This window comes from Lathamus discolor, chromosome 14 (assembly GCF_037157495.1).
Source record: "Lathamus discolor isolate bLatDis1 chromosome 14, bLatDis1.hap1, whole genome shotgun sequence".
Taxonomy (NCBI): domain Eukaryota; kingdom Metazoa; phylum Chordata; class Aves; order Psittaciformes; family Psittacidae; genus Lathamus; species Lathamus discolor.
The window spans coordinates 3,306,582-3,331,778 of record NC_088897.1 but is presented as its reverse complement, the minus strand read 5'-3'; the positions used below and the strand labels follow the sequence as shown (position 1 = coordinate 3,331,778).

At 58.7% G+C, this 25,197-nt stretch overlaps 1 protein-coding gene across 8 annotated transcripts in view; it reads right to left on the bottom strand.

Annotated features, from left to right (window-relative positions):
* Window positions 1-25,197, bottom strand: part of HIP1 (huntingtin interacting protein 1) — a 42,284-nt gene that overhangs the window by 2,119 nt on the left and 14,968 nt on the right. For 2 of the 8 annotated variants that reach the window (XM_065694990.1, XM_065694992.1), the window contains exons 2-30: window positions 16,046-16,109; window positions 15,278-15,420; window positions 14,788-14,844; window positions 14,213-14,293; window positions 11,846-11,922; window positions 11,519-11,580; window positions 9,959-10,099; window positions 9,402-9,459; window positions 7,775-7,850; window positions 7,297-7,428; window positions 6,557-6,654; window positions 6,332-6,404; window positions 5,467-5,650; window positions 5,284-5,372; window positions 5,094-5,210; window positions 4,902-5,003; window positions 3,979-4,173; window positions 3,689-3,839; window positions 3,468-3,554; window positions 3,261-3,368; window positions 2,906-3,042; window positions 2,690-2,800; window positions 2,516-2,574; window positions 2,322-2,415; window positions 1,819-1,919; window positions 1,602-1,707; window positions 1,220-1,343; window positions 936-997; window positions 288-396 (exon numbers count right to left, since the gene is read on the bottom strand). In XM_065694990.1, coding sequence (XP_065551062.1) covers window positions 288-396; window positions 936-997; window positions 1,220-1,343; window positions 1,602-1,707; window positions 1,819-1,919; window positions 2,322-2,415; window positions 2,516-2,574; window positions 2,690-2,800; window positions 2,906-3,042; window positions 3,261-3,368; window positions 3,468-3,554; window positions 3,689-3,839; window positions 3,979-4,173; window positions 4,902-5,003; window positions 5,094-5,210; window positions 5,284-5,372; window positions 5,467-5,650; window positions 6,332-6,404; window positions 6,557-6,654; window positions 7,297-7,428; window positions 7,775-7,850; window positions 9,402-9,459; window positions 9,959-10,099; window positions 11,519-11,580; window positions 11,846-11,922; window positions 14,213-14,293; window positions 14,788-14,844; window positions 15,278-15,420; window positions 16,046-16,109 — 2,998 coding nt within the window. Of the gene's footprint in view, window positions 1-287; window positions 397-935; window positions 998-1,219; window positions 1,344-1,601; window positions 1,708-1,818; window positions 1,920-2,321; window positions 2,416-2,515; window positions 2,575-2,689; window positions 2,801-2,905; window positions 3,043-3,260; window positions 3,369-3,467; window positions 3,555-3,688; window positions 3,840-3,978; window positions 4,174-4,901; window positions 5,004-5,093; window positions 5,211-5,283; window positions 5,373-5,466; window positions 5,651-6,331; window positions 6,405-6,556; window positions 6,655-7,296; window positions 7,429-7,774; window positions 7,851-9,401; window positions 9,460-9,958; window positions 10,100-11,518; window positions 11,581-11,845; window positions 11,923-14,212; window positions 14,294-14,787; window positions 14,845-15,277; window positions 15,421-16,045; window positions 16,110-16,206; window positions 17,995-23,079; window positions 23,391-25,197 lie in introns of those variants that run through there. The other 6 variants (XM_065694993.1, XM_065694991.1, XM_065694988.1 and 3 more) reach the window with 6 other exon arrangements.

Below are 25,197 nucleotides of genomic sequence, written 5' to 3'. Positions count from 1 at the left end.
GCTCTAGTGGAAGGTGTCCCTGCCCATGGCAGGGGGTTGGACCTGAATGAGCTTTAAGGCCCGCCCAACCCAAACCAGTCTAGGATTCTGTGGGTCCTCCAGGCTTTTGCACAGTTCAGGGTCTCCGTGGCTATGTCCCTATGTGCCAACTACCCAGGCACCAATTCTGCCCGCTGGAGTGAAATCCCTGCCTGCTCCCTGCCTGGACTGTGGGCAGGGCTTCCTCATCCTGCCCTGCTCCTTACCAGAGCACCTTCCTGGCTGGCCCAGGCCTGGGATGCACTCACCGTCCTCCCAGCCCTCTGCCACTCCTGCCAGCTCGTAGTGCTTCTTGCGCAGCTCTCCCAGCTTCTGCCGCTCCTTCTGCAGCTGGTTTTCCAGCTCCAGCACCCGCACCTGAAGGTTGTCACGCTTGCCATGGCCACCCTGTGCCCTGGCACAGCAGCCGGTGCTCCAGCTGGCATGAAGCCACACTGGCCTGGGCACCCTTTTCACACCCAGTATCTCCCCAGTAATGAGCACAAAGACCACTGGGGAACACCCCATGAGTGCTCCAATGGCAAGTGGTCGGTCCTGGGGATGGGATTCAGCCTGGGTGGACACTGCCTTCAGGCACCCTGGGAAAGGGAACTCCCCAGGGTTGCCCCACGGCACAGAGGTAGGTGCTGTGGGGGAGCCCAATGGGCACACAAGGGCACGGGAGGCCACAGGCTGTTGTGCCATGATGGGGACAACACTGGGTAAGGCTTAAGGACAAACTGCATGTGGCTCCTGGGCAAACCCATCTGTTGCCTTCACACCATGGAATTTCCCTGTGAGTTGGGGCTAGGCATCTGGGCAGGGTGACACCCCCACCCCCCAGTCCAGGCGGCCTTTCGTTAGCCCAAGCGAGGCACCAGCGATTACATTTCCCAAAACATGGAGGAACCTCTTACCTGCGAATCCATCTCCTGACGCTTGATCTGGGTGAGTGTCATGCTGGAGAAGTCCATGCTGTCTGTGGATAAAGACACCATCAGCCCCCCTCAAGTGCTCCTCCCCAGCTCAGAACTCCCAGCAGCTCCCATGCTGCTGGCAGGGTCTGCCACCATGGCATGTGCAGGCAGTGATCAAGGGACAGCCACAGGCAGAGACCACCAGAACACAGCCAACTGAAGATGGCGAGCGCAAAGAGCCGAGGTTTCAGGGCAGGTCTATGCTCCTGCAGCCCCGTACTTACCTTTCTCCTCCACCTGTGACTTCCCGGCCTTGGTGGAGGCCACCACGCTGGCTGTGGCCTGGTTGACGCCCCGTGAGGCTTGCTGGAGCTTGCAAAGGTTGGCGCTGTCTTTGTCTGCCTTCACCTGCAGGGGCAGTGAGAAGGGGTGTGCTTACCCAATGCCAGGGATGGGGCAGCCACAGCTTCTCTGGGCACCCTGTGCCAGCGCCTCAACACCCTCACAGGGAAGAGCTTCTGCCTAAGAGCTCAGCTCGGTCTCCCCTCTGGCAGGTTAAAGCCATTCCCCCTCCCTTGACCCTGGGACATGCAGGCCCCCAGGACACAGCTGGTTTCTGGGCTCCAGAGTGCAGACAACAGCAGGAGAGCTCCTTGAGGTCCCTACCTTGGAGGCTGCCACGAGCTGGGCAGTGCTGGCTGCAATCTCTCGCGAACAGACCATCAGCTCCTCGAAGGTGCCCTTGCCTTGCACCACCAGGTCAGCAGCATCACTGCAGGAGGGCAGGAGAGGGGCTGGAGCATCCTCCTGCTACCCCGTCCCCTCCCTGTGGGGACAGCAGGACCCTGCCACTCCTCCCCACTCTGGCGGCAGCGGCACTTACACCATGACAGTGGCACCCCAGCCCACAGCCTTGGAGGCGGAGATGAGACCCTCTGTCCAGCGGGAATTCTTGGCATAGAACTCCTTGGGGGATGCTGCACCCTATCATCAGGAAAGGCATGGTCACAGGTGGGGACAGGGAGGTGGCAAGGCTGGGACCCCTAAACCCCTGCTCATGGGGAATGGAGTAAGTAAGGGCTTCATTTAGGATGTGCATGGGAACTGGGAACCCTGAATCCAGGGGGTGATAAGGTCCTCTATGTGGAAAGGGAGATCAGGGACCTCCGTGACACCCTGGGGACCATGGCCAGGGCAAGACCCTGGGCAGGGGCTGGAGCTCTTGGCAGCCAGTGTGGATGAGCCAGTGGGTCAAGGCTGGGAGGAGCACACCTCGGCAAGTGCATGGTGGCTCCAACTGGCCCTCTGCCCTGCCCACATCCATGCCTGCACTCCTGCCCACATCCCCTACCTGCACCCCTGCCTGCATCCCTGCCCCCAGCTCACCCGTCCACTCTCCACAATCTCTCTCTGGAGGTCCTTGGAGGCCAGGACCAGGACGCGGATGGCCTGCATGAGGCCTGTGCAGGAGCCCAGGATCCTGTGAGACGAACACCACTGAGCCCCACTTGTGGGGCAGGGAGACCCCTAAGCTATGGGGCAGCTGCTCTGCATGTGGCACTGGGCCACATCCTGCTCACCTCTCGTTCACTTCCAGTTTGACTCCAGTGTCACCAGCCCGTGCCTTGCTCAGCATCTCCTGGTAAAGGGGAGAGAGACTTTGCTGAGCCCTGTGTGCCATCCTGGCCTTGTGCTGGTAGTCCTGGCAGACACGGCACCCATGGGTGCCACCCGTGGCATGCAGCAACCCTTACCTCGATGCGGGCAGCTGCTGTTTCGATGGCAGCTGCTGTTGCTGCCATCTCCTTGTCCACCAGGTCACCCAGCTCCTCCTGCTTGACATCCAGCCCTCTGGGCCGCAGCTCCTGGGGATGGGAAAGGACAAAAACGACCATCCAGGGCCGGCATAGCCCCTCTGGCAGTGCCCACCACAGCCTGACCCCATCCCACCAGCCCTCCTGGGCACCCACCTCCCCGATGGTGCTGATATGGCCCAAGCAGATCTTCAGCAGGCTGCAGTCAGCACCTTTCACCTTGCCTGGGTCCTGCAGGGCACTGAGGTAGCTCACAGCCTCACTGCCGCACTGCTTGCACGCCTCCAGCAGACCTGCAAGGGCAGCATGACAGGCTGAGGGTACCGCAGGCAGGGACACAGATAACCAGCCCCTGCCTGCCCCAGCCCCTGCCCGCCCCAGCCCCTGCCCGCCCCAGCCCCTGCCTGCCCCAGCTCCTGCCTGCCTCATCTTCTTCCTGCCCCAGCTCCTGCTCACCACAGCCCCTGCTTATCCCAGCCACTGTCCACCCTGCCTGGTCGGCAGCACTTACGGTCAGCGGGCTCCATGGGGGCCAGGTGGGAGGTCGCGCTGCCCTGCAGGAGGGTGTCACTGACGAGGTGGGCAAACAGGGCCAGGCAGGGCAGCAGGGAGCCAATGGCTGCAGTGGGACAGGGGCAGATGCCTCAGCCCCGGTGAGTGCTGCCCGAAGGTGCTGCAGCTGCCCCTTTCCCCCAGCCCAGCCCCTGCCGGTTCCCACCTGTGTGGTCGGAAACGTATTTGCCATGTGCATCCTGCAGCCTCTCCACGCACTCGGAGGCTGCCAGTGTCCTGGACAGGAGGCAATCTGCAGGCAGACAGCAGGCAGGACTCAAACGCAGGGAGTGCTGCTGGCATGGCCCAGAGGACAGCAGAGAGTGGGGCTTGGCGTGGCAACAGGGTGGGATAATGCCAGATTTGGCAAGCCCCCAGGGAACTCACCTGCGGAGCCGGTGCAGGCCATGTGGGCAGGATCCTCCAGACGGCTGAGGGCATCCTGCACCATCCGCTTGGCCTCCTGCGCGGTGCCCTGCAGCAGGGCAAACTGCTCCTCAGCCACATGCTGCCGCAGTGCCTGCTCCTTGCTCTCCTGCTGAACCAGAGTGGGGGTCATGGACTGGGAATCCAGTCCGTGCTGGCTGGGAATCCCCCCCATGCCCTGCCGCTGCCTCCAGCTCTGCTGGACCCCACAGCATGGCAGGGAGGGAGATGCTGGGATGCCCCTGCAATACCTTGTCTCTCAGCTGGGCCTGCAACATCTCCAGCTCCATCTTGCTGCTCTCCTGCTCACGGCCAAGCCTGTCCCGCATCTGCTGCAGCTCAGCATGCAGGGCAGCCACCTCCTCCCCATGCCGCTCCGCTGCCTGGCTCAGGCTGTCCCTCTCCTGCTCCAGGCCAGTGATTCGGGTGCTCTGCTCCACTCCCGCCTGCATGGGCACAAAGCAGTAGGGGCTGAGCTGTGGGTGAACCCTCCAGGCTGAGGACTTGGTCATGGTCCAGGCTTGGGTCACCCCAACTGTCCCTGCTTGGTGCACTGCAGCCCATGCAGGTTGCAGCTTTGCATCACCCACTCCCCGGCAGCACCCCTGCAGCACCCATGGCCTTGCCAGCGGCCAGCCAAGGCTCCCTCAAGAGCCCTTTCACTTTTATCAGTGAAACCCACTGCTATGATGACTGCCAACACCCTGATGGAGGAGTGGATGAAAGGCGGTGGCTGCCAGCTCCAACTCTGCCCCATCCCTGTCCCGCTGCATTCTCCTGCCATCTTCTGCCTTCTGTAAGGAGCATGGAAGCCCCTGCTGCGCTCCAGAGCTTCACAAGCATGAAACACCCTCTGGCACAGCAGCGAGCCTGCCGAAGTTTTACAGTGGGCAGAGCTGCCTCCCCTGATCCTGCTCTGGCAGGGGTTTGTTTAACAACCCCTGCTCCTGAAGGGCGTTGCTCAGCATGCTCTTGCACCCAGGAATCTTTAACTCCCTGCATTTCTCAGCCCCAAAGCATTAAACTCACCTAGGTGTGAGGAAGGACAAGACAGGGAGTTGGCTATCTCCCGACTCAGAGTAGGCCAACAGTGGGTAAATGCCTCTGGGATGGGGACACCTCACGCAAGCAGTGACAACAGGCGGACCATGCAGGGCCACCCTTGGACCCTCACCTGTGTGCTGGACTCCAGTGTGCCCTGGAGGACCTGCAGCTCCTGTCTGCTGGCTGCCAGCTCCCTCTTCAGAGTGTCCAGCACCTCTGCCTGCTCCTGAGACTGCCAGCAAGAAGAGAGGTTGGCACCAGAGCCCCGATCGGGAGCTCCCCCAGCCATTCCTGGCATGTCCCCTGCTCAGTTCCCACTCACCTTCCTCTGAGCCTGCTCGCTCACCCGCTGGAAGGAGTCCTCCAGCTCCTTCTTCTCCCGCTCCACATCCCCCTGGGCCTGCCTGGCTGCTGTCACCTGCTTGGTCACCTCTGCATTCTGGTGAGGGCAGAGGAGCTCAGCAACCCCTCGTGTCAAGGGGCAGATACCAGGGTGTGTTCGGGTAACCCACCTTCCGCAGCAGGTCGGCATGGTTGTGCACCAGCTCGCTATACTTCTCCTTCAGCTTGCTGTAGCGCTGCTCGTTGGCCTGTGCCCGCCCTGCCCCACACACAGGGACGCTGGGGTGAGCACCAGGACTCCTGCCCCATGGCTCACCTTCACCCCAAGCCGAGCGCCGGCTCTCCCTGCTCACTTTCAATCTCCGTCAGGCTCCTCTGTGCCTTCTCCGTGTCCTCCCGCTGCTTCTTCAGCTCCTCCAGCTCCGTGCGCAGAAACTCACTCTCATCCTGCGCCTGCTGCTTCAGGTGCTGCTGCTCGGCCAGCTCAGCTTCCAGCTCGCTGGCGCGACCGCGCAGCTGCATCATGCCCCGTGCGCTCTGCAGAACGGCAGCAGGCAGCTCCCAGCACCTTTCCATGGCTGCCAGTGCTGCCCCATGCCTGCCAATCCTGTCCGGCTGACACCCCATGGGTAGCACCTCACAGTGCCCCAAGTGCACTGGGGTGAAGCACGCAGGATGGGCAGTGGGGGTTAGCCTGGCCCCTCCCAGCAGGGACACAGATCCTCTGGCACACCTAGGGATCCCCTGTAATAGCAGGGATGGCCGCACCAGGGATGCAGAAACAGGGACAGGGCAAGACAGACAGTAGTGACAGGACAAGAGGAATGGCTTTAACCTGCCAAAGGGGAGACTGAGATGAGCTCTTAGGCAGAAGCTCTTTCCTGTGAGGGTGCTGAGGCGCTGGCCCAGGGTGCCCAGAGAAGCTGTGGCTGCCCCATCCCTGGCAGTGCTCAAGGCCAGGTTGGACACAGGGGCTTGGAGCAAGCTGCTCCAGTGGAAGGGGTCCCTGCCCGTGGCAGGGGGTGGGAACTGGATGAGCTTTAAGGTCCTTTCCAACCTAAACCAGACTGGGATTCTATGACAGTGTCACTCCTTGCCCATCCAGGGACACAGCCATTACCCCATCAGCCTCATTTCCAGCGTGAGTTGCTGGGTCTCATCTTGCCCCTGGACCTCCCACATGGGTGCTCAATGCGTCACAGGATGGTTGTCACCCACCTCAGCCTTGAAGTTCTCCAGCTCCTCCTTCAGGGCTGCGATCTCCCCATAAAGCTGCTCGATTAAGCGGTCCCTGGGAAGGAGACACCAGGTACATGCTCCACCCAGGCTGGTGCCATGGGGACGCATCCTGGGACGGAGGTGTCCCCTCAGCCACCATGGTGCCATTCTGGGAGCTCCTAATCCAATCCTGGCTGCCTCCATGGCATAAGCCCAACTGCTCACTTGTCATGCTTGTTCATCCCGTTCTGGCTGTTGAAGTTGAAGGGGTCACTGCCCAAAGAGCTGCCGAAGATGTCGTCAAACTTACTGTCAAACAGGCTCTGCAGGGAGAGCAGCAGGGACCTGGAGTGCACCCAGCACTGCCCAGGAGCCCTCGTCCCCTCCATATCCCTGGCAGTGCCACCAAGCCAAAGTGCCAGCAGGGCTGCTGCCTGCTGCTGCTGCTGTGACACTGGTGCTGGATCCTCCCCGCTGCTACCAGGGTACTAAACACGTTGAACATATTGAACATGAATCACCTCTGATCTGTCCCCACTCCTGGGGTGGGGATGGGCCCCCCCATAAGCCATGTCACTGCACACCTCTTCCCCTCCCAAAATGCTCAGTGCCAGGGACAACTCTTGGTGGAGAGGGGAGTGAGGACCTAATGCAAGCATGCAGCGCAGAGGGGCAGTGCTGGGAAGCCAAACATCTCCAGCCAGCCATCACTGTAGGGCACCAAACCACCAAGAGAAGCACTGCGAGATGACTAGAGTCTGGCTTACACTGTGCAGCACCCACATGTGACACCCACTGCCAACAGGTCCCCCTGCAGCGATGCTCCACAGTGCCCAAGGCCATCCCCACTGTCCCAGCCATGACCATGCTATGGTTTTGGAGAAACAACCCTGGTCTGGGAGCCAAAGGGCACCCGCCATCCCCTCTGCAGCCTGGGGTGCACAGGCAGTGCTGTGGCAGCTCACCTGTGAGGCTGTGTCCATCTCCACCAGGTCCATGATGGGCTCACTGTCGGGTGAGGATGCCTCAGCGGGGATGACCACCACAGGGCTGATGTGCTCTGACAGTGCGGAGGCACGCAGGAAATTGGGGGGGTTCTGGGGAGAAAGGGGAGTGCGGCTGCTGCGGAGAGCACCGGCACTGCCGCCGAGCTTCAGGCACGGCTGGTTGAAATCCTGCCCCAGCGCTGAGCTGGCTGTGCCCTGACACATGAGAACAGAGCCAGCACCTGCAGGGATGGAGCCAGGACGCACAGGGACAGATCCAGGCAAAGGCTGAAGGTCAGTGCGAGAGGGGGTCCCAGCCCTTAGCTGGAGAGGCAGCTCCATCCCGCAGGATCCCACCCAGAGAGGGATGCAGGATGAGCCTCAGGCCCCAGAAGCCCCACATTGCCATGGGCCATGGGGGCAGCAAGTGTGAGAAGTGCTGACCCTGAGGTCTCACCTCCGGCAGCTGTGGGATCTGAATCAGCCGCTTGAAGTACTGCAGGTTGCTGGAGCGGTAGAAAAGGTCCTTCAGCCTGCAAGGGGCAGGGAATGGTCAGGGATAGATCCTGCCCAACCCAGACACCCCACCCCAAATGTGGGCAGCTCTAGCCCCTCGCCTGGCTCCAGGAGGATGTCACTGGGCCATCATGCTGTGCTGGAGTGTATGGTGATGTGTACTGTCACCAAACCCAGGAGCAGAGAGAAGGACCTCAAACTGAAGCAACCTCACTTGTGAAAGATATCCCTGCCCATGGCAGAGCGGTTGGACAGGATGATCTTCAAAGGTCCCTTCCAACCCACACTACTGAGCCTAGGAAACCATGAGCCACAGCACAACGGCTGCACTGGGGCACACTGAGGTGCCGCCACCTCTCTGTGCTGTCCTCACCACGGCCAGCGCTGGAAGGGACAGCTCAGAAACACCCCCACTGCTGAGGAACAGCCCCAGCGGGCTGGGGGCTTCCTGCCTGGAGGCCACACCTGCACCTTCCCCTTCAGCTCCCGCAGGAGCACAGCGCCCTCCGTCAGCATCTCCAGTTCTGGGGTGACCGGCACTGCCCGGCCCTGCCGTCATGCCTGCCCTCCCTTCCAGCCACCCCAGCATCCTGGTGGGTATCTGATGATACCTACAGCTGATAATGCCCCAAGGGCTGTGCCCCGGCTGTCCGAGCCCACAGACCATCCTGCCCTCTGCAAATGGCCATGCCCAGCGGTTTTGCCATGGGCACTGGTTTGCAGTTTGTGACCTTGAATCGAGCATCACCCTGCAGCAGCTCATGGCCTCTCACAAACACAACACCCACCTCCAACAAACAGCAGCACCCACCCATCCCATGCTGTAACTGGGTGACCGCAACTTGGTTCTGGCTCTTTCCTCCCACAACCTTTAGCTGCAGTTTTAAAAATCTCTTACTGGCACCTTAATTTGGGACAGAACGGGTGCCACAAGCTTTACCTTTTCCTCTTCTATGTCCCTGCAGGGACAGCTTTTCCCATGCAAAAATCGCCTCTGCTCCACTCCACCCCATGGCATGCAGGCTCTTGGCAAGACTCTTCATGGACCGCTCCTCAGCTGTGCAACACCCCAAGGTTTCATCCTTTAGTGGCCCCTTTTAACAAACTCTCTTGTGTTTGGGAAACTGTCAATTTTCCTTAGAATTCAACAGAACTGGGGGAAAAATCTCTTTTCCCTTTCCCTGTCCCGTCCCTCAGTGTCATGACCAGGGCTTATGCAAACCCTTGCCCTGCAGCAGCATGGCAACTGCCTTCATGTGCTGCTTGTGTTCTCCCACCCCATTGCTCCTACCAAAACATCCCTCTCATAATGGAGCCACAAGCAAAATCCACTTTTCCCTGCAGAAAGCTCCAGAGAAAGCCAACAGGTTGAAGCAGGCTGGATTTCATAGCTCCAAGCAAGACTGACTCCTGTGCCTCCTCCATCTCCATCACTCAGCTCCTGAGGCCCAGCACAGGGGCTCTGGCATTCCTCCCCCATCCTCCCTTTGCCCCAGGAACATCCCTGGAGCATTGCTAGCAGCAGGGACAGCCAGTGCCCCACATCTGTCCCACATCTGGGCACTTACTTTCTGAACTGCTCTAGGAACCGATCCCGGTGGCCCTGCAGCGTATCTGCCGGCAGACCTGGAAGAAGTAGCAAGTAGAAACATCGGTGGGTGTCTCCACACTGGGAAGGAGCGCAGATCAGAGGACAGCCCATTGGCACGGCCACATGGGGATGGGTCTTTCCAAGTGACAACCACCCTCCTCCCGGATCTGAATACTCTGGCACTGTGTCCTGCTGCAGAAGGGGATCGTGTGCCCCATCAGACACCCCAGGCAGGGAAAGGCAGCAAGCTGGCATTCAGGCGGCTGCCATCACAATTCAAGGTCCCAAGGGATTTGGGTTTTGCAGCCAGTGCCTGCCCAAAGCCAGGGCAGCTCCCGGTGGGCACTGTCCTGCGGCCAAGGGGTGCTCAGCAGGGGAGACTTCTGGGACACCTCCATCCCCCTGCACTTGCTCCCCCTTTTCCCCCACCCATGTGACTCCCTTCACCCCGCAGAAGGCCTGGGATTGAGCAGGGTGGTGACCCCTGGTGTTCCATTTGGTGTCCTCCCCTGCCCAAGGCACTGGGACACTCACAGGAATGGAGCTTGAAGAGCAGCTTGACAGTGTAGTCATAGAGGTGGCTGCAGTCCAGGATGACCTGGATGAGCGGGGCCAGGCGGCACTGCCCCGCGGCTGTCACTGACACCGAGCGCGACATGTCCAGGGAACTGAACACTGCAGGGAAGGAGCACAGGATCAGGCCCTGGCAGCACCCACAGCATCAGCTGGTGCCATGCTTTGTCAGCCGTGTCCATTAATATCACCTGGAGAAAGAGACCCGCTGGCCCTTGCGGACCCAGCCTGCTGCCCACAGCTGTCCACATGCTTGGTGGGAGGAGAAATTCCCACCCAGGATTCCAACGTTGGGAACACTTCAGCCTGGAACCATGGGCTGCAGGTGCCCAGTCCTGAGCCCCAGCCAGGTCCTTGGGCAGAGCTCCTGACCCCTGAGGGCATGCAGCCCCTGTGCTCTGCCAGTCACTGCTGTCCCACTGCATTCTGCCATGTGTGCTGGCAGGGAGATGCTCCCAAACCAGTCGGGAGCAGCTGGTAACACCTCATGTCCTCAATCCTCTGTCCACATCACATCAAAATGCACCTTGTGCTGGGGCTACAGGATCATAGACTCACAGACTGGTTTGTATTGGAAGGGACCTTAAAGCTCCTCCAGTTCCAACCCCTGCCCCGGGCAGGGACCCCTTCCACTGGAGCAGCTTGCTCCAAGCCCCTGTGTCCAACCTGGCCTTGAGCACTGCCAGGGATGGGGCAGCCACAGCTTCTCTGGGCACCCTGTGCCAGCGCCTCAGCACCCTCACAGGGAAGAGCTTCTGCCTAAGAGCTCAGCTCAGTCTCCCCTCGGGCAGGTTCAAGCCATTCCCCTTGGCCTGTCCCTACAGGCCCTTATCCAAGTCCCTTTCCAGCTTTCTTGTTTGCCACCTTTAGATACTGGAAGAGTGCTATAGAAGGATGCGCCCCAGGGAACAGAAATATTTCTGCCAGCGCTGGGGGCATGGGATGCTCGATGTGTCCAGTGACCATCTCAATGGTCCAGCCTTATGGGCCTCCCATGAGCTGTGGGATGCTAGCAGGGTGGCTGGAGAGGATGGCAGCTTCTTCTCCCTCTACCCAGCAATTCCCTTCCGATGGGTAGAAAAGTGAGAGATCCCGGAAGCACTCTGGGGACAGATGAGCCCCCTGGAACCAAAACCCTCTCCCTGTGCAGCCAAGAGGTGAGGGTGCTGCTCCAGTCCTACTGAAACACAGCTCTGTCCTGCCAGCACCCCCAGCCTGGGGCATGCAGCAGTTGAAGGCTTGCCCCAGAATCACTTTAATTTACCCCAAGCTTGGCCCTGCTCAAGCACACAGAGCTGTGTGACAGTCCAAGGCTTGTTTGCTCACACAGAGGAAGGCAAGATGCCTCCATGCCCGCCCCAGGACCCCACGGCACTGCTGGAGACAGCACAGCATGCAGGGACTTCAGCCGAAACCCGTGTGACGTGCCCAGAGCAGAGACAAGCTGCAATAACCAGAGAGCCTCCTCTGCCCAGAGCCTTCCCCAAAGCAGCTCAGTCCCAGGGCAGTGCGAGAGCTCACCCGTCTGGAAGAGGTTCAGCTCACACTCCAGGTAGTCGAACATCTCCACTGTCAGCTGAAAACTAGAAGAAAGGGATGAGGATGTTTGGAGAGTGCGCCCACGGCCACCCGTGGCCCTCAGCGTGTGAAGGTGACCCCCACAGGGACAGGCGGATGTGCTGGCATGGAAGCACCAGCCTTGAGCGGGGCTCCATGCGCCTGCGGCAGGGCTGGGGGAAGGTGCCAGGCCCTGCTCCGGGCTCAGTGCTGCCGGTGAGGTTGGGCAGTGCCACGGCCCTGCCTGCACCCCCCCTCCCACCTCCCACCCTGCCCTTGCCCCGCACTCACAAGTTATTGACATCGTTCTCCCCTGCCTCGTCGAGCTGCCGGTCGGACATCTGGAGGTTGCCGGGGAAGCGGGGATTCTGCAGGAGAAACAGGAGTTGGGAACAGGTTTTGGAGGATCGCACAGCTCTGAGAACACCAGTGCTGCTGATCCAGCCGGTGGCCTCGGTGCAAGAGATGTGGACAGCTCTTTGGATGCCCAGTGGGAGCGATGCAGGGGGGAAAGGGGCTGACACAAGGTCTGCAGAGCCTTGGGTGACTGCATCATCCCCAGCACCATCCAGGGTGCCCATACGCTGCCCAGCAAGAAAATCCAATTCTCCCTGGGTTCAGAAACCTGTGGAGCAGGGAGGAGATGATGTAGTAGATGTAGATGTAGTGTAGGGATAGGACAAGGGGGAACGGCTTTAAACTGACAGAGGGGAGATTTAGATGAGATGTGATGAAAAGGTAGAGGCATACAGTGATTGTGATCCACTCGCATCACAGAACACACAACACTGATGGCTGATGATCTTTTTTAATAAAAGTGGTGATACTGGGTCAAATATTTGGCTTTAATTTAAAGTTCAGGTCATAGAGTTGTTTACTTATAAATGCATAATCTAGATTCAGGACTTGTTGCCTTGCTCAAGACAGAACCAAAGACGTTGATATGGGCAGGTGGTTTGTAGCGTCATTTACTCTTGTACAAGAGATCTGGGTAAACATAATCCAAGAGTGCAACAGAGGCTGGGATCTGCCTGGCTGTGGGACAGCTCTGTGGAAAGGGACCTGGGGGTGCTGGAGGACACAGGCTCAACAGGAGCACACAGTATGCAGTTGTGGCAAAGCAAGCCAACAGAATGGTGGGGAACAACAAGGGCATCGCCAGCAGAGGTAGACATGTCATTGTCCCACTCAGTGCTTGTCAGGCCACACCTGGAATACAGTATTCAGTTTTGGTTCCAGCTATACAAAAAAAGATGTGGACTGGCTGGAGAGGGTCCAGGGAAGAGCCACAAGGATGACAAAAGGACTGGGAAGCCTGCCACATGAGGAAAGGCTGAGAGAACTGGGCTTGTTCAGCCTAGAGAAAAGGCGGCTTAGGAGAGACCTCATTACCATGTTCCAGTATTTAAAAGGTGTTTAGAAGATGCAGACTCTCTTTACAAGGATTCACATGTTAAAGATGAGGGACAATGGGCACAACTTACTGCCAGGGACATTGTGACTGGATACAAGAGCAAAAGTTTTCACAATGAGAACAATCAGCCACTGGAATAATCTCCCCAGGGAAGTGGTGGATTCCTTCCAGAGCCCTGGAGCCCTGAGACTGCTTGGGCCGAGGGGTTTGTTCTGTGCTGCCTTGTCCTGATCTCCTGATAAATCTAAGGTGAGATTTATGGTCTGGGATGAACTGGATGTGCACAAAGAAACCTCAGATCTGTGACTCTGTTGGATGTTCTGCTGAGAACTCAGGCTGTGCACACTCAACAGTGCTTAGGTCAAGTTAACCATTACTACTTTGTTGTTCTTAAATCTCCAGGCTGACTTGTTGCTTCCACTCGACTTTTCCTGCCTGTATAAAATACTTGTTTCAGAAAGCACCAGAGCATCTTACGCTCACACCCTGCTCCCAAGCGAAGGCAGGTTTCTAAACACAGCTACTTCATTTGCAGATCATGGTGAATGCCCACCCCATGCGTACACACCAGTCAGAGCAGATGCTGGTGCTCATCTTTCTCCATACACCAACATGGACCTCCTCTGGCCCAAATCCCTAACTTCCTTCTCCACATCTGTGGTGATGCAGAAAAGCCAGGCTGTGCTGCAGGGTTTTCCATGGAATTTACACCTCTGTGCTGGTCCTGCCCTGCCAGGGCTCCCTTGAGCCCCTGTAGATCGTGCCAAGGCAGTGCTGGCAACAGGCAGAAGCTGCTCCCACAGGACAGCATGGTACAGCCTCCCCTAAGCCCTCTACACTCCAGAACCCCATGGCCTCTTCCACCTCTGCCCATCTAGGATACCTGGAAGGGGTCATGCACCCCAAAGCTGGGGGGGGGGTGTCTCTTACTGTTTCTTGTAGCCCACCAATTCCCAGCCCAGTCTAGATGTGTCCAAGGAGCCCTGGCTCACCAGGGAACTTGCGATCCCAAAGTGCTGGCTCTTGGGCCAATTTTAATCTAGGCTAAGGATGGACACTAGCAGTCTGAGGCATGTTTCATGGAGGCAGAAGGATGGCCACGATGGAGAGGACCCACAGGGGAGACAGCACCAGGACAGCTCTGCCAGTCCCTGTCCTGCCCCAGAGCACTGCTGTCACTTTCGCCCCAGCACTCCAGTGCCCAGCCCTTGCTGTGATCTTGGGTACAGGGATGGGATGCTCACCTTGGTGTGAAACTCCATCTTGGTTCTCAGCAGTTTGAGGTAGATGCTGCAGAGCTGCCCATAGCCCTCGCTCAGGTGGCCCTGAGGACACCAAAAAGTTGTTGAGATGCAAGCCAGGCTGTGGAAAAACCTCCCCTTGCAGCATGAGTGACCTCTCCCTTATCTCCCCCAAAAACGAAGCCGAAGCCCCTCCTCACTGGCACCTTAGCATGTGGGCTGCTGGCTGGTTTGCAGCAAACGCGTTGGAGGGATTTGGTCAGGACCTTCTTATCCCTTTATCTGCAGACTTCAGTGCTGCTTTTGACAGTCAAAGCAAGAGTTTTTCGGGTTTGCCATAAAATAGGAAGAAGGCATTTGATTTTGGTGGAAGAGGATACCGAATGCAATCGGCAAATCCACCCCACAGTAGCCATGGGTCAGCCACGGCTCAGCATCTTCTCCTGCCCTTCGGGCCTGGCTCCTCCTAGGATAGAGCACCCTCCAACCCACCACCCCCCAGCCTGGCTGCGTGCCAGACACTGCAGAGGGTCCCCCAGTGTCCCCACTCATAGTGGCTGGTGGGACTGGCCACTTACCCACATTCTGCTCATGTCACTCAGCTCGTTCTTGTATCTCAGAGAGTCTTTCAGGACCTGAAGGAATGACAGTGACAATAAGCATGCAGCACAGGCAGAGCACTGGGACAGGGTATGTGAGACATGGAGCCAGCAGCTAGGGTCAGGAATGGGAGATCTTGATTTGTTCCCTGCAGCCTGCCCACGGTGTCACTGCCACCAGCCCCAGGGTGCCTCAGCTTCCCCATCTGCACATGGGCAGGAGGATCCCTGATGATGGCTCCTACCCTGATGTCAATGCCCTGCACCAAGCAGTTTGCTCTGGCACTGGAGGGCACTGGTTGGCACCAGGGTTTGTAGCACAGGGGGTTATGGGCAGAGTGAGTGGGAAGGGTCCCTGTACCCACCCAGGACTAACCCCCAGGAGGGCACCAACCCACCAGCATATCCCACCACCCCATAGAGCCCTGCCAGGGAAAGGATTTTGGCAGCTGCCAAGCCAAGCACTCACGTTTGAGTGGCCATCCCGGAGGAGCTTGTGGAAGACGTGGCAGAACTTCCAGCAGAGCACGGCATTCCCCGACAGTGGCAGCCGGTTCACCACCGACCAGAAGGTCTGTGCTCCCTTCTCGTGGTGCGTGCCCAAGATGCATGGTGGTGGCTGGTCAAGGAAACACCCCTCTCCCCTTCAGTGGTGATGAAGAGTTGCCACTCTGAACCCAGCTGGTACCCACAGAGCTGAGGGGAGCCAGGCCACCACGGGGAGCTCAGAAGCTGCCAAGCCCAGGCACACGCTGTCCCCAAGGGCAGCACTTGCTGTCCCCTCTCCTCCAGTCCTATACCACCGCTCCAGGAGTGCCATGGCATACACGGGACTGGGGCTGTACCTCTGCAAAGCTTTCTCAACAGCCCTGCTGGGATGATGGGAATCTGCTTTTTGTGGCAGCATGCTCACAAGCACCACTGGGAATTAAGCATCATCTTCCCAGGCAGGCAACCTGCTGTGGGCATCCACCACTCCTCCCCTCCCATGGCATGTGAGCAGCACGGGGAGCACAAGGCTGGGCACCCACCGACAAACAAAGGCTGCAGCACCAGGAGCAGGGACCCACTGCTGGAAAAACCCCAACCATCACCGAGAGCCCATTAGGGTCCTAACCTGGCACCCTCAGCACCCCAATACCTCCCCCATGTGCCACCTTGCTGCTGCCCCTTTTCTGGGCAGCCCTGGCCGCACTCCCACACTTGCTTGTGTCACGGCTAACTTTGGGAAGGATATTTCTGGCATGTTTCTCCTTGACAGCCACTTCCTGCGCATTAATGGCCTTATTGATGCTGACAGTCTGCAGAAGAGAAGTGGTGGAGGAGGGGGAGATGGTAAGAGTTCAGGCTCCATGGTCCCCCCACTCACCCCCTGAAATCCCCCAGCTCTGACAGCACCTGCTGGTGGCTGGGTCCCATCCAGGTCCCCAGCCCCTGCTCGTGCCAGCTGGATGCTGCCCCTTGCCAGATGCCTTTCTGGGATGTGCTTGGCATCCGCCAGGTTCAGCTGCTGCCAGGACTCATTTACTCAGCATAATAATGATGCAATTAAAGCAGGGACCACAAAGAACCCTCTCCTGCCCTTGGGCTGGTGAATGGACACAGGGAAGGCAAATCCCTCCCCTGCCTTTGGATCACAGACAGTAGCCAGTGGTTCCTACTCTGCTTTCAGGGGGAGCTGAGTGGAGAGGGAGTTTGAGGGAATCCAGCAGTGGGAAGGCAAGGCCATGAGACGCTGCAGAGTGGAGCCGGACTGGAGCCCCAGCTGCACAGTGAGCAGGGCAGGAGATGGACCCACTGCCCTTCCCATCCCACTGCCGACAAGCACATCCAGACATGGCTCAGCCAGTGCCCACCGCTCGGACTGATCCCACCAGGAGCCAGCACAACCCTCCTGCAGGACGGGCAGCCTCCCCCCAGCACAACCCTGCCCAAGAGCTGCTCTTTTGCTCCCTTGCCAAGAAAGGCAAGACCTGCAACACAGTCTGGGTCAGGGTTTGCCGTGAAAGGTTGGACCAGATGACCCTTGAGGTCCCTTCCAAGCTGGTATTCTAGGACTCTATGAGATGTTGGGGATTGCGTGATGGCCACACTGTGGAGCCAGGGCAGAGCCACGTCTCCGTTTAGGCTCCAGAGAGGCAGCTGCAGCACTGGAAGCATTTGCCAGGCAGGATTTTTAACCGTACCCCACCGCTGCCCCCGGGGAGCTGTGCTGGCAGTGGGGGGACGCTGCCGGTCACCCATAATGAGTGCAGCGATGCCAGCGTGGGGCCACCCACTCTCCACACTCCTGCGTTACCAGCAGCAGCACCAAGCACTTGCCCAGCACCTGCTCCGTGAGGATCCATCCCGCTGCGGAGGGGAGAAACCATCTGGCTCAGCGCTGCCAGAAGTAACCAGTTACTGATACAAACCAAGTAAAGCAGTGGGGCTATCCCAGTGCCTTTCCCACTTCACTCATTCTTGCATCCCAACTTGCTGCCCCTTCCGAGGGAGCCCCGCTCTGGTTTCATCCCAACTGACCCCGGTGACTGTGCCGAGTGGATCTGGGGGGGCACATGGGCACAGCCACAGGCACCCCACGTACAGCGAGGCATGGCCCGAAACACCAGTGTTGAGCCAAACCCTCCAGCCCAACCAAACCCCCGTGGAAGGCCCTCTGCCACAGAAGCATCTACCAGACAGAGCAGGAACAACGGGCTGAAGGCTTGAGACAGCTTCTGATCTCACTTGCGGCTGCCAACTGCACCCCCCTTCCAAGGCTGAGCACCCCCTTAACTGAAACAAGGTGCCTGGGTCCTGAGATCCCAGTATGAACCAGTCCCGATGTGAGGACGCTGATGCTTGCTCCAGCTGCACTGGCTGCTCTCAGGGCTGGTCCCCACGGGCCTGTGGTGTTTGCTGCCCCATCCCTAAGGCACTGGCCACTGCATCCCTGAGAAAGGTGGAAAAGCTCCCAGTTTAAATGCCCTTTCCTGCAGACTTCTACTAGGAAAGCAAGGACACCTTTATCCAGCCAGAGGCCTGCAGTGATGCCCTCAGAGCAGGGAGACACAGCAGGAGGGTGATGGGGGGCTGGCAGCCCCCGGCTCTGGACAGAGGCCTCCAGGACCCTCCATCCCCAACCCCCTGCTCCATTTGAAAGGTCAAAAAGGAGAAAAGTTTGGGGCTGCCTTGAAAGAGCTGGGCTGGGGCAGCCTGGAGAAGAGAAGGCTCCTGAAGGGGAGACCTGAGAGCAGCTCCAGTGCCTGAAGGGGCTGCAGGAAACCTGGAGAGGGGCTTGGGACAAGGGCCTGTAGGGACAGGCCAAGGGGAATGGCTTGAACCTGCCAGAGGGGAGACTGAGATGAGCTCTTAGGCAGAAGCTCTTCCCTGTGAGGGTGCTGAGGCGCTGGCACAGGGTGCCCAGAGAAGCTGAGGCTGCCCCATCCCTGGCAGTGCTCAAGGCCAGGTTGGACACAGGGGCTTGGAGCAAGCTGCTCCAGTGGAAGGGGTCCCTGCCCGTGGCAGGGGTTGGAGCTGGATGAGCTTTAAGGTGCCTCCAACCCAAACTGTTCCATGGTAAATTTCACAAACAAGCCAGCTGACACAACAGAGTAAGAAAAAGAAAGGCTCCTAGCTCTTGTAGGCAAGATTCTATGATCCTGCGACAGAAAGCTCAGACCTCTGCCATGGAGAGGGTCTCTCAGGCCAATCCACAGGTGCTGCTTCCCAACACCACCCCGCACCTAGAGCTGATGGGTATTAATGTAATCACTAGCTCCCACAGCAGAAGGGCTGTTTCTAACCTGCCAGCCCACAAGCGTGTCCTTGGCAGTGCTGCTGGCCCAGCTCCCGTGTCTTGCTCATGGAGCGATGCCAGCTCCCAGTCCCCACACGGGCACCCAGTGGGCTCACCACTGTTCCCCAGCACTGGGAGCAGGGCAGGGGGTCACGGGGCATGTGGGGCAGCTGGGCCCTTCCTCCAGCCCCGCACCCCTCCCTGCTGCTGCCGGGAAAGGAAACCCTGGCGTTTCCTCTTGTGCAATGTGGCCAAGGCAGCAGGGCCGGGAGGGAAGCAAGAGGAGAGGCCAGTGGGTCCGTTACTGCAGCAAGCACCAGGAACGCTGCAGGCACTTGTGCCGCTGCAAGCACCTGTAGCATTGAGAACAGCTCTGGAGTGGGGCAAGGAAAGGCTCAGGCCATGTGGGGCAGGGGCAGCCAGGCAATACAGACTGGGACTATCCTGCCCTGGAGCAGCAGGACCTGCCCGAGCACCTCTTCTTCCCCCTGAAGCACCCCCAGAAACTCATGCAAGGTCTTTTGCCCTTGAAGCACCATCACAGCCCTTCTGTGGGGGAACTGAGCACCCTTCCCACAGGTCTCCAGGACTCCTGCTGGCGATGAGCATGGCAGACCATGTCCTGTGGGACCCCTGACACAGCCCGGCTCCTCTCCAAGGAGGTGCCACACCACGGCAGAGCCATCAACAGGTCTGCACCGGGGTGACGGTGCTTCTTGTTGAGACCACCACCGCAGAGGTGACCACAGGCACCAGACAGGGACCGAGGAGTCCGAAACTGCAGGGAGGGACCTGGACAGAGTGACAGGGGCTTTCTGAGCACTGAGAAACACTTCACTCTTTCACAGGCACATCTTCACACCTTCATCCCCCTGAATCTCCCCAAATTACACTCTCAGCTTCCTCTGAATTGCACATCTCCTGCTGTTCTGAGAGCTCTCCTCAGGAGCTGCACAGCACCTTCCTGCTTCTCCTTTCATTTCCAAAAGGAAATGAGTGTTGATTAAAGAATCCAGAGCTATCACAAATTATTCGGAGAAACTGAGTAAGTCGCAGTGTAAATCCTCTTAGTAACACTCCCTCATTTCTCCTTAATTCCTTTCTATAAATGGAGAGCTGGGATGCAGCATACCTCCGGAAAACCGCCCGCAACCAAGCCCTGCAAATGCAGGGGCTCCAGGGGAAGCGAGCAGCAGGAGACCTGACTGCAACCGGCCTGGGAGAAAGATCCATGAGCTTAATTAAAATGCAAATCCCAGCACAGCCACGCTGTGCCCCGGCCCTGGAGGGGGGCATAAGCCTTGAACATCCCTCACCAACAGAGGCTGAAAGCAAATCACAGCCCCACTGCCAGCGCCCATGCGTGGCCTTCAACAGCAGCCATATGGGGCCAGGTCTCATGTGGATGTGTTTCTGTATGAAGAGTACGCTCAGCACAAACCAACCCTCCTGCTCAGTCTTAAATGCTTCCTTTGAGCAGGGAGTGAGAGATGTTAAAAATACCCTCCCATGATTTAATCTGGGTTATCCGGCTGCACCCACTGCTGGATTCATGAGTTCAGAAGGAAAGCACTCCGGTCCTGCTGGCCACATGCCGGAACCGCTCCAGGGATGAAGTGCCTTGACCAGGGCTGTGTGAGCACCTTTCAGGTGATGCTGCTCTTCTTGCCTCCTGATCCCACCAGATGAGAAATATTCCACGGATGACATGTCTTGTATTTCCTTTCACTTGGGCCATTAGAACTACCATAGCTCCCCAAAGTAACACTGGTCTCCAGTGTTAGAGACCCCGAAATCTCGCTGCATCCATTGGGTCTGCTCCCAGCGGTGATGGCTTGGGATGTACCTGTCCAGGAGATGCTCACGCCACCAGCTGGGATACCAGCAGGAGGAGGACCAAGGTGCACCAGAAATATCCCTGAATCTCAAGGGACACCAGCATGGGGGTTTTGGGGGGGCATTTGGAGACACTTTGCCCTATGGCACACGTGACACCCCAAACCAGTCTGTGGGAAGACAGCCACGGGCTCCACAAGCCACGCTGGAAAAAGACAGCATTGCCACGAGGGTCTTCTTGGTAGAGACCTGGCCTGGCGTCACTGACCCCAGTTCTAGGTTGGGAAGATGATGACTTCACATCCATGTCATGCTTGCTCTATCCACCATCAGCACTCTTGGGCACAAGGCATAGCCCAATGTTGGTGTTACAGAGAAGCTCTTCTAGCAGAGGAATTGCTTCCAATGGAGAAACCACTTGGGCCAGGCGAGGGAGGGGTGATGTGATGTTCAGAGGTCTTCACACCACAGAGGTCTACACACACACAAGACAATGACAGCCACTGTCTGGCTCCCACCAGGACTTTCACCTTGCGAGCTGTAGTACCATTATCATGGTGGAAAGATGAAAATAAGATGAAGGCTACACATTTTGAGTGTATCTGAACAGACCACCCCCCCCCAGCTCCTCCTGAGGGCAGCAGGGTGACATTAAAGCAGAGGCTGGCATCCAGAGGGTGACACACCCATGAGCTGCACATGCGAGGACTTCCACCACTTCGCCTGGCCCTTCCAGAGCCTCCAGTGAAAATAAGGAGTGCAGAACCATCCTGAACGCTGGGGCAGGAGAGACAGCATGATCTGATCATTCCCCCACCTTTGAGGCCTGCAAAGAACAAAGACAACCACCCAGACAACTTGTTGTGGGTCCCAAGGCCTCAAGTGAGACATCTGATGCCAGGAGGGGAGAGCAGGACGGTCACCAGTAGCTGGAAGGGTTCCACCAACACCAGAGATGAGAACTTGCTACACTGAACACATCACTGCCCAGCATGGGGCACCAGCACCCAAAGAGCTGGTTGGGCCATTAGGTCTCTCCAGTGTCATAAACAATTTATGCAGATTAATTACTTGGCCACGTGTTTGCTCAATCCAGTTTAAGGAATATGCACTTTTCCAATACCCCGATAACCCCTTGGGAAAAAGAATGGACAGGGTGAAAAGTGATTTGGGACAGAACAGCTGGAAAAAAGCGAGGCTACAGAAGAAGCCAAACCTCAGCAGTAACCACTGGGGAAGCTGACACCGTAAAACCCAGATCCCTCTGGAGCCTCCAGCTGAAGTAACTGTCAAAAGAGCAGTCAGTCAAGGCTGCTTGGGGACCACTTTGGTCACTGCTCCCGGGCACCTCCGACCCACCACAACCAGAGGTCCCATGGCACCACTGGACCCCAGCACAGGTGGCTGGATCCAAGGAAAGACAGAAAACCTTTCTGAAGGCACCACAGGACCTTGCACTCCTCCATGGTGGCTCCACACAAAAAATACTTGTTCCTGCTTTTGATGGTGATCCATGTGGGCACTCCATCACTCCTGCCCTGCGCTGCCCAGATGCTTGGCCATGGAGTAGAGCTGCCCCATGGGCAGACTTTCAATTGTAAGTAGGGATTTTATATGAAGTTGATCCCTTCTAGTACCAGTGATCTCCATCGGGGAAGGGAGGATGCTCTGTTTTCCAGGAAGGTTGTCCATCACCTTCAATTATTCCAGAAGCTTTCCCAAAGGTCCTGACTGGAGTCTTCTGCTTCCCAGCAAATGCAAATATTTGGGCTTTTTTTTGGAATGGAAGGAAATAAAGGAGTGAGGCTGGAGGATGCAGGGGGCAGATGCCACAGTTCATCTCCAGACGTGCACATTGGTGTCCAGCTGCCATCCGAGGACTGACCTTCCTTGGGAAGCTTCACCCCCACAGAATACTCAGGCTCCCGGGGTGCGTTCAGCTCCGGCAGGATGCTCCTGAATGAAGCAAAGTCAGGATGCCCTGGGGATGCAGAGCCCAGCGATGCCATGGCAGCCATGGTGGAAATCCTTCCCTGCAACAGCTCCTCCTGAGCCGCTGCTCCCATCTCTCACCCGATATCCCACCAGGATGTCTGGATCCCGCAGTGGAGCCATGAACAGCTGGTACCACGTGGGCTCCATGCTGCACACGAGGGACCTTCCCTTGCCCTCGCCGGGAGAAGGAGCACTAGGAAAAGCCAAACCCCTCTTCCCAGGTGAGCAGTGCAGGTGATGACCGTGCCTCTCTGCGGGAACGGACCCTCAAACCCCACTTCTCACCCCACACTTGAGTCCATCCTGTACGCCCGGGTGAGGGGCAGTGACAGCAGCGGCGGGTGCGGGGACGCGGGTGGTTTGCAGGGGGACACGCGCGTGCTCGTGCCACTGCCCGGACGCGCGGACCGGGGGCGGGCGGGTGAAACGGGCGGCCTGGAGCAAGCCCTGAGCCGGGTGCAGCAGCACGGGACGGGGGGAGGCTCAGCTCTAACATCCCCGCGCGGCTCCCGCTGCCCCCCGAGCCCCTCCTCCGGGATCCGGGCGCTTCCCGACCTCCCTGCGAGGGAGCCCCGCGGGATGCGAACCCTCATCCCAGGACGGACGCGCCCGGGCGGGGGCAGGGGGCCGCGGTGCGGGTCGCGGGGCCGCGCACTTACCACCTTGCCCAGCTCCATGGCGCTGCCGGCCGCGGCTGGGGCTCAGCGCGGCGCGGCGCTGCCCATGGCGGCGGTGCCCGCGGCGGCGGCGGCGCTGGAAGGTTCTGCCGGGCGGCGGAGCCGAGGGGGGAGGGGGGAGGCGCGCTCCCGCGAGGGGCGGCACAACCCGAGCGGGGGGAGGGGGGGATAACAAAGGAGCCCCGCGGGGGGCGCGGGGCTGAGCCGCGTATCCGGGAGCGGCTCCGGGCCCCGGCGGGGCGGAAGCGGGCGCCCGGAGCGGGGCTTGGCGGTGGGGTCCCCCGGAGCGGTGCCACATCCCCTGCCCGGCTGCCCGAGCCCTGCCCAGCCCCTGCCCCAGCCCCTGCCGCATCCTCCTGCCCCTCCTGCGCCATCTCTGTCCCTGGGCGGGGGGAAGGTGCACCGGAGGTCTGGCAGTGACCCGCAAGGCACGGCCGTCTTGGCTCCAGCAACAAAATCAATTAAACTGGTCCAGTATCAAGCCCCCTGGCCTCGGTTTGTGGTTCCCAGGCCAGCATGGCCGCTGCCTGCTCCCATTGCCTGCTGTGGGACAGGCCAGCTCCCAGGCAGGAGCGGTCTGGGTTTTTCCCCAGCTTCTACCAGTGCTCCAGAAGCACTTTTGGCATCTTCTGATGGGAGGCACAAGAGAAACACAAACGATTCTCCTGCTATTCTGCACGCCCCTAAAAGCAACCCCGCAGCAGGGAGGAGAAGCGTCACAGCTGCCCTGTGGCTGAAGGGGAGAAGAAGCTTCCCAGCCCCAAGGAAGAAATGCTCCTGTGGTGCTGGCCCTGGCCGAGTGTGCTAATCCTCTGGGATTAGCACAGTCTAGGCACGGCTCAGCCACTTACTTCAGGATGGAGACTTGGCAGATCTTAATAAGATAACGGGATCCCACATTCCATGGGGACTGAGCACGGCCAGAACCCAGCACCCACCCCATTCATCCCAGCCTGGGGGGGATGGAGAAGCTTTTAGGGCCAAGACCCAGGTTGTGTTTTCCTTGTGTGGCTGTTAAAGCCTGTGCAGCAGTTCCTGGGGCGGATGGCAGGATGTGGTGCTCGGCAGCACTGTGGGGATGCTGGGGTTTTGCTGGACCAGATGGTTTTAAGCAGCGGCATGATCACAAAATCAGAGACTCGTAGACTGGTTTGGGTTGGAAGGGACCTTAAAGCTCCTCCAGCTCCAACCCCTGCCATGTGCAGGGACCCCTTCCCCTAGAGCAGCTTGCTCCAAGCCCCTGTGTCCAACCTGGCCTTGAGCACTGCCAGGGATGGGGCAGCCACAGCTTCTCTGGGCACCCTGTGCCAGCGCCTTAGCACCCTCACAGGGTCTTCTTCCTCACAGGGAAGAGCTTGTGCCTAAGAGCTCATCTCCATCTCCCCTCTGGCAGTTGATGCCTGCCCCATCATCATGCCAGGCATAACGGGGCTCGACAGCGCCTGTCACAACAGGTCTGACAGCTCATGTGCATGGCAGGAACTGTCTCTGCTGTCCTGGCCACAGGACTCACCAACCCCAGTGTCCCCAGGACAGGCCCCAGAAGTGGAGGGGTCAGACCTCCGAATTATCTACAGCCAACGCACCTCGTACCCAGCCTTGTTTCTATGATTCTGTGAAACCCAGAGCCCAGCACCACGGCTGTGGGGGGCAGCAGGGCTTGTTCCCTCTCCATGGCAAAGCCCCTTAGGAAATGATTTCCAGCCATGCTCTTGGCATGGAAACTGGGAATTTGGGTCCTCGCTAGGCAGCCCAGCCCCCACCTGGTTCCCCCTAACTTATCGGGATCCTGGAATTCATTAATTCACCGTTATCTGGGTTTAACATTGCCCTGAACCCATCTCACAACCGCTGCTGCCTTGCTGCCCCAGGATGTCCTGTCCTGCCTGGCCAGGCTGCAGCCCTGCAAATAGCACTTGATCATCAGGTTTTAATGCCTCATTCACATGAAGAGACTTTCAGGCAGGTATGCAAAGAGCACATCCCCTGCAAGGCACAACCAGAACCAAGGAGCATCCTCTGGAGAAAACCCAGCCCCAGGGCAGGATATGACTTTCTCTACAATGCCACCTGCATGGGAGTTGGATGACTTCTGAAATA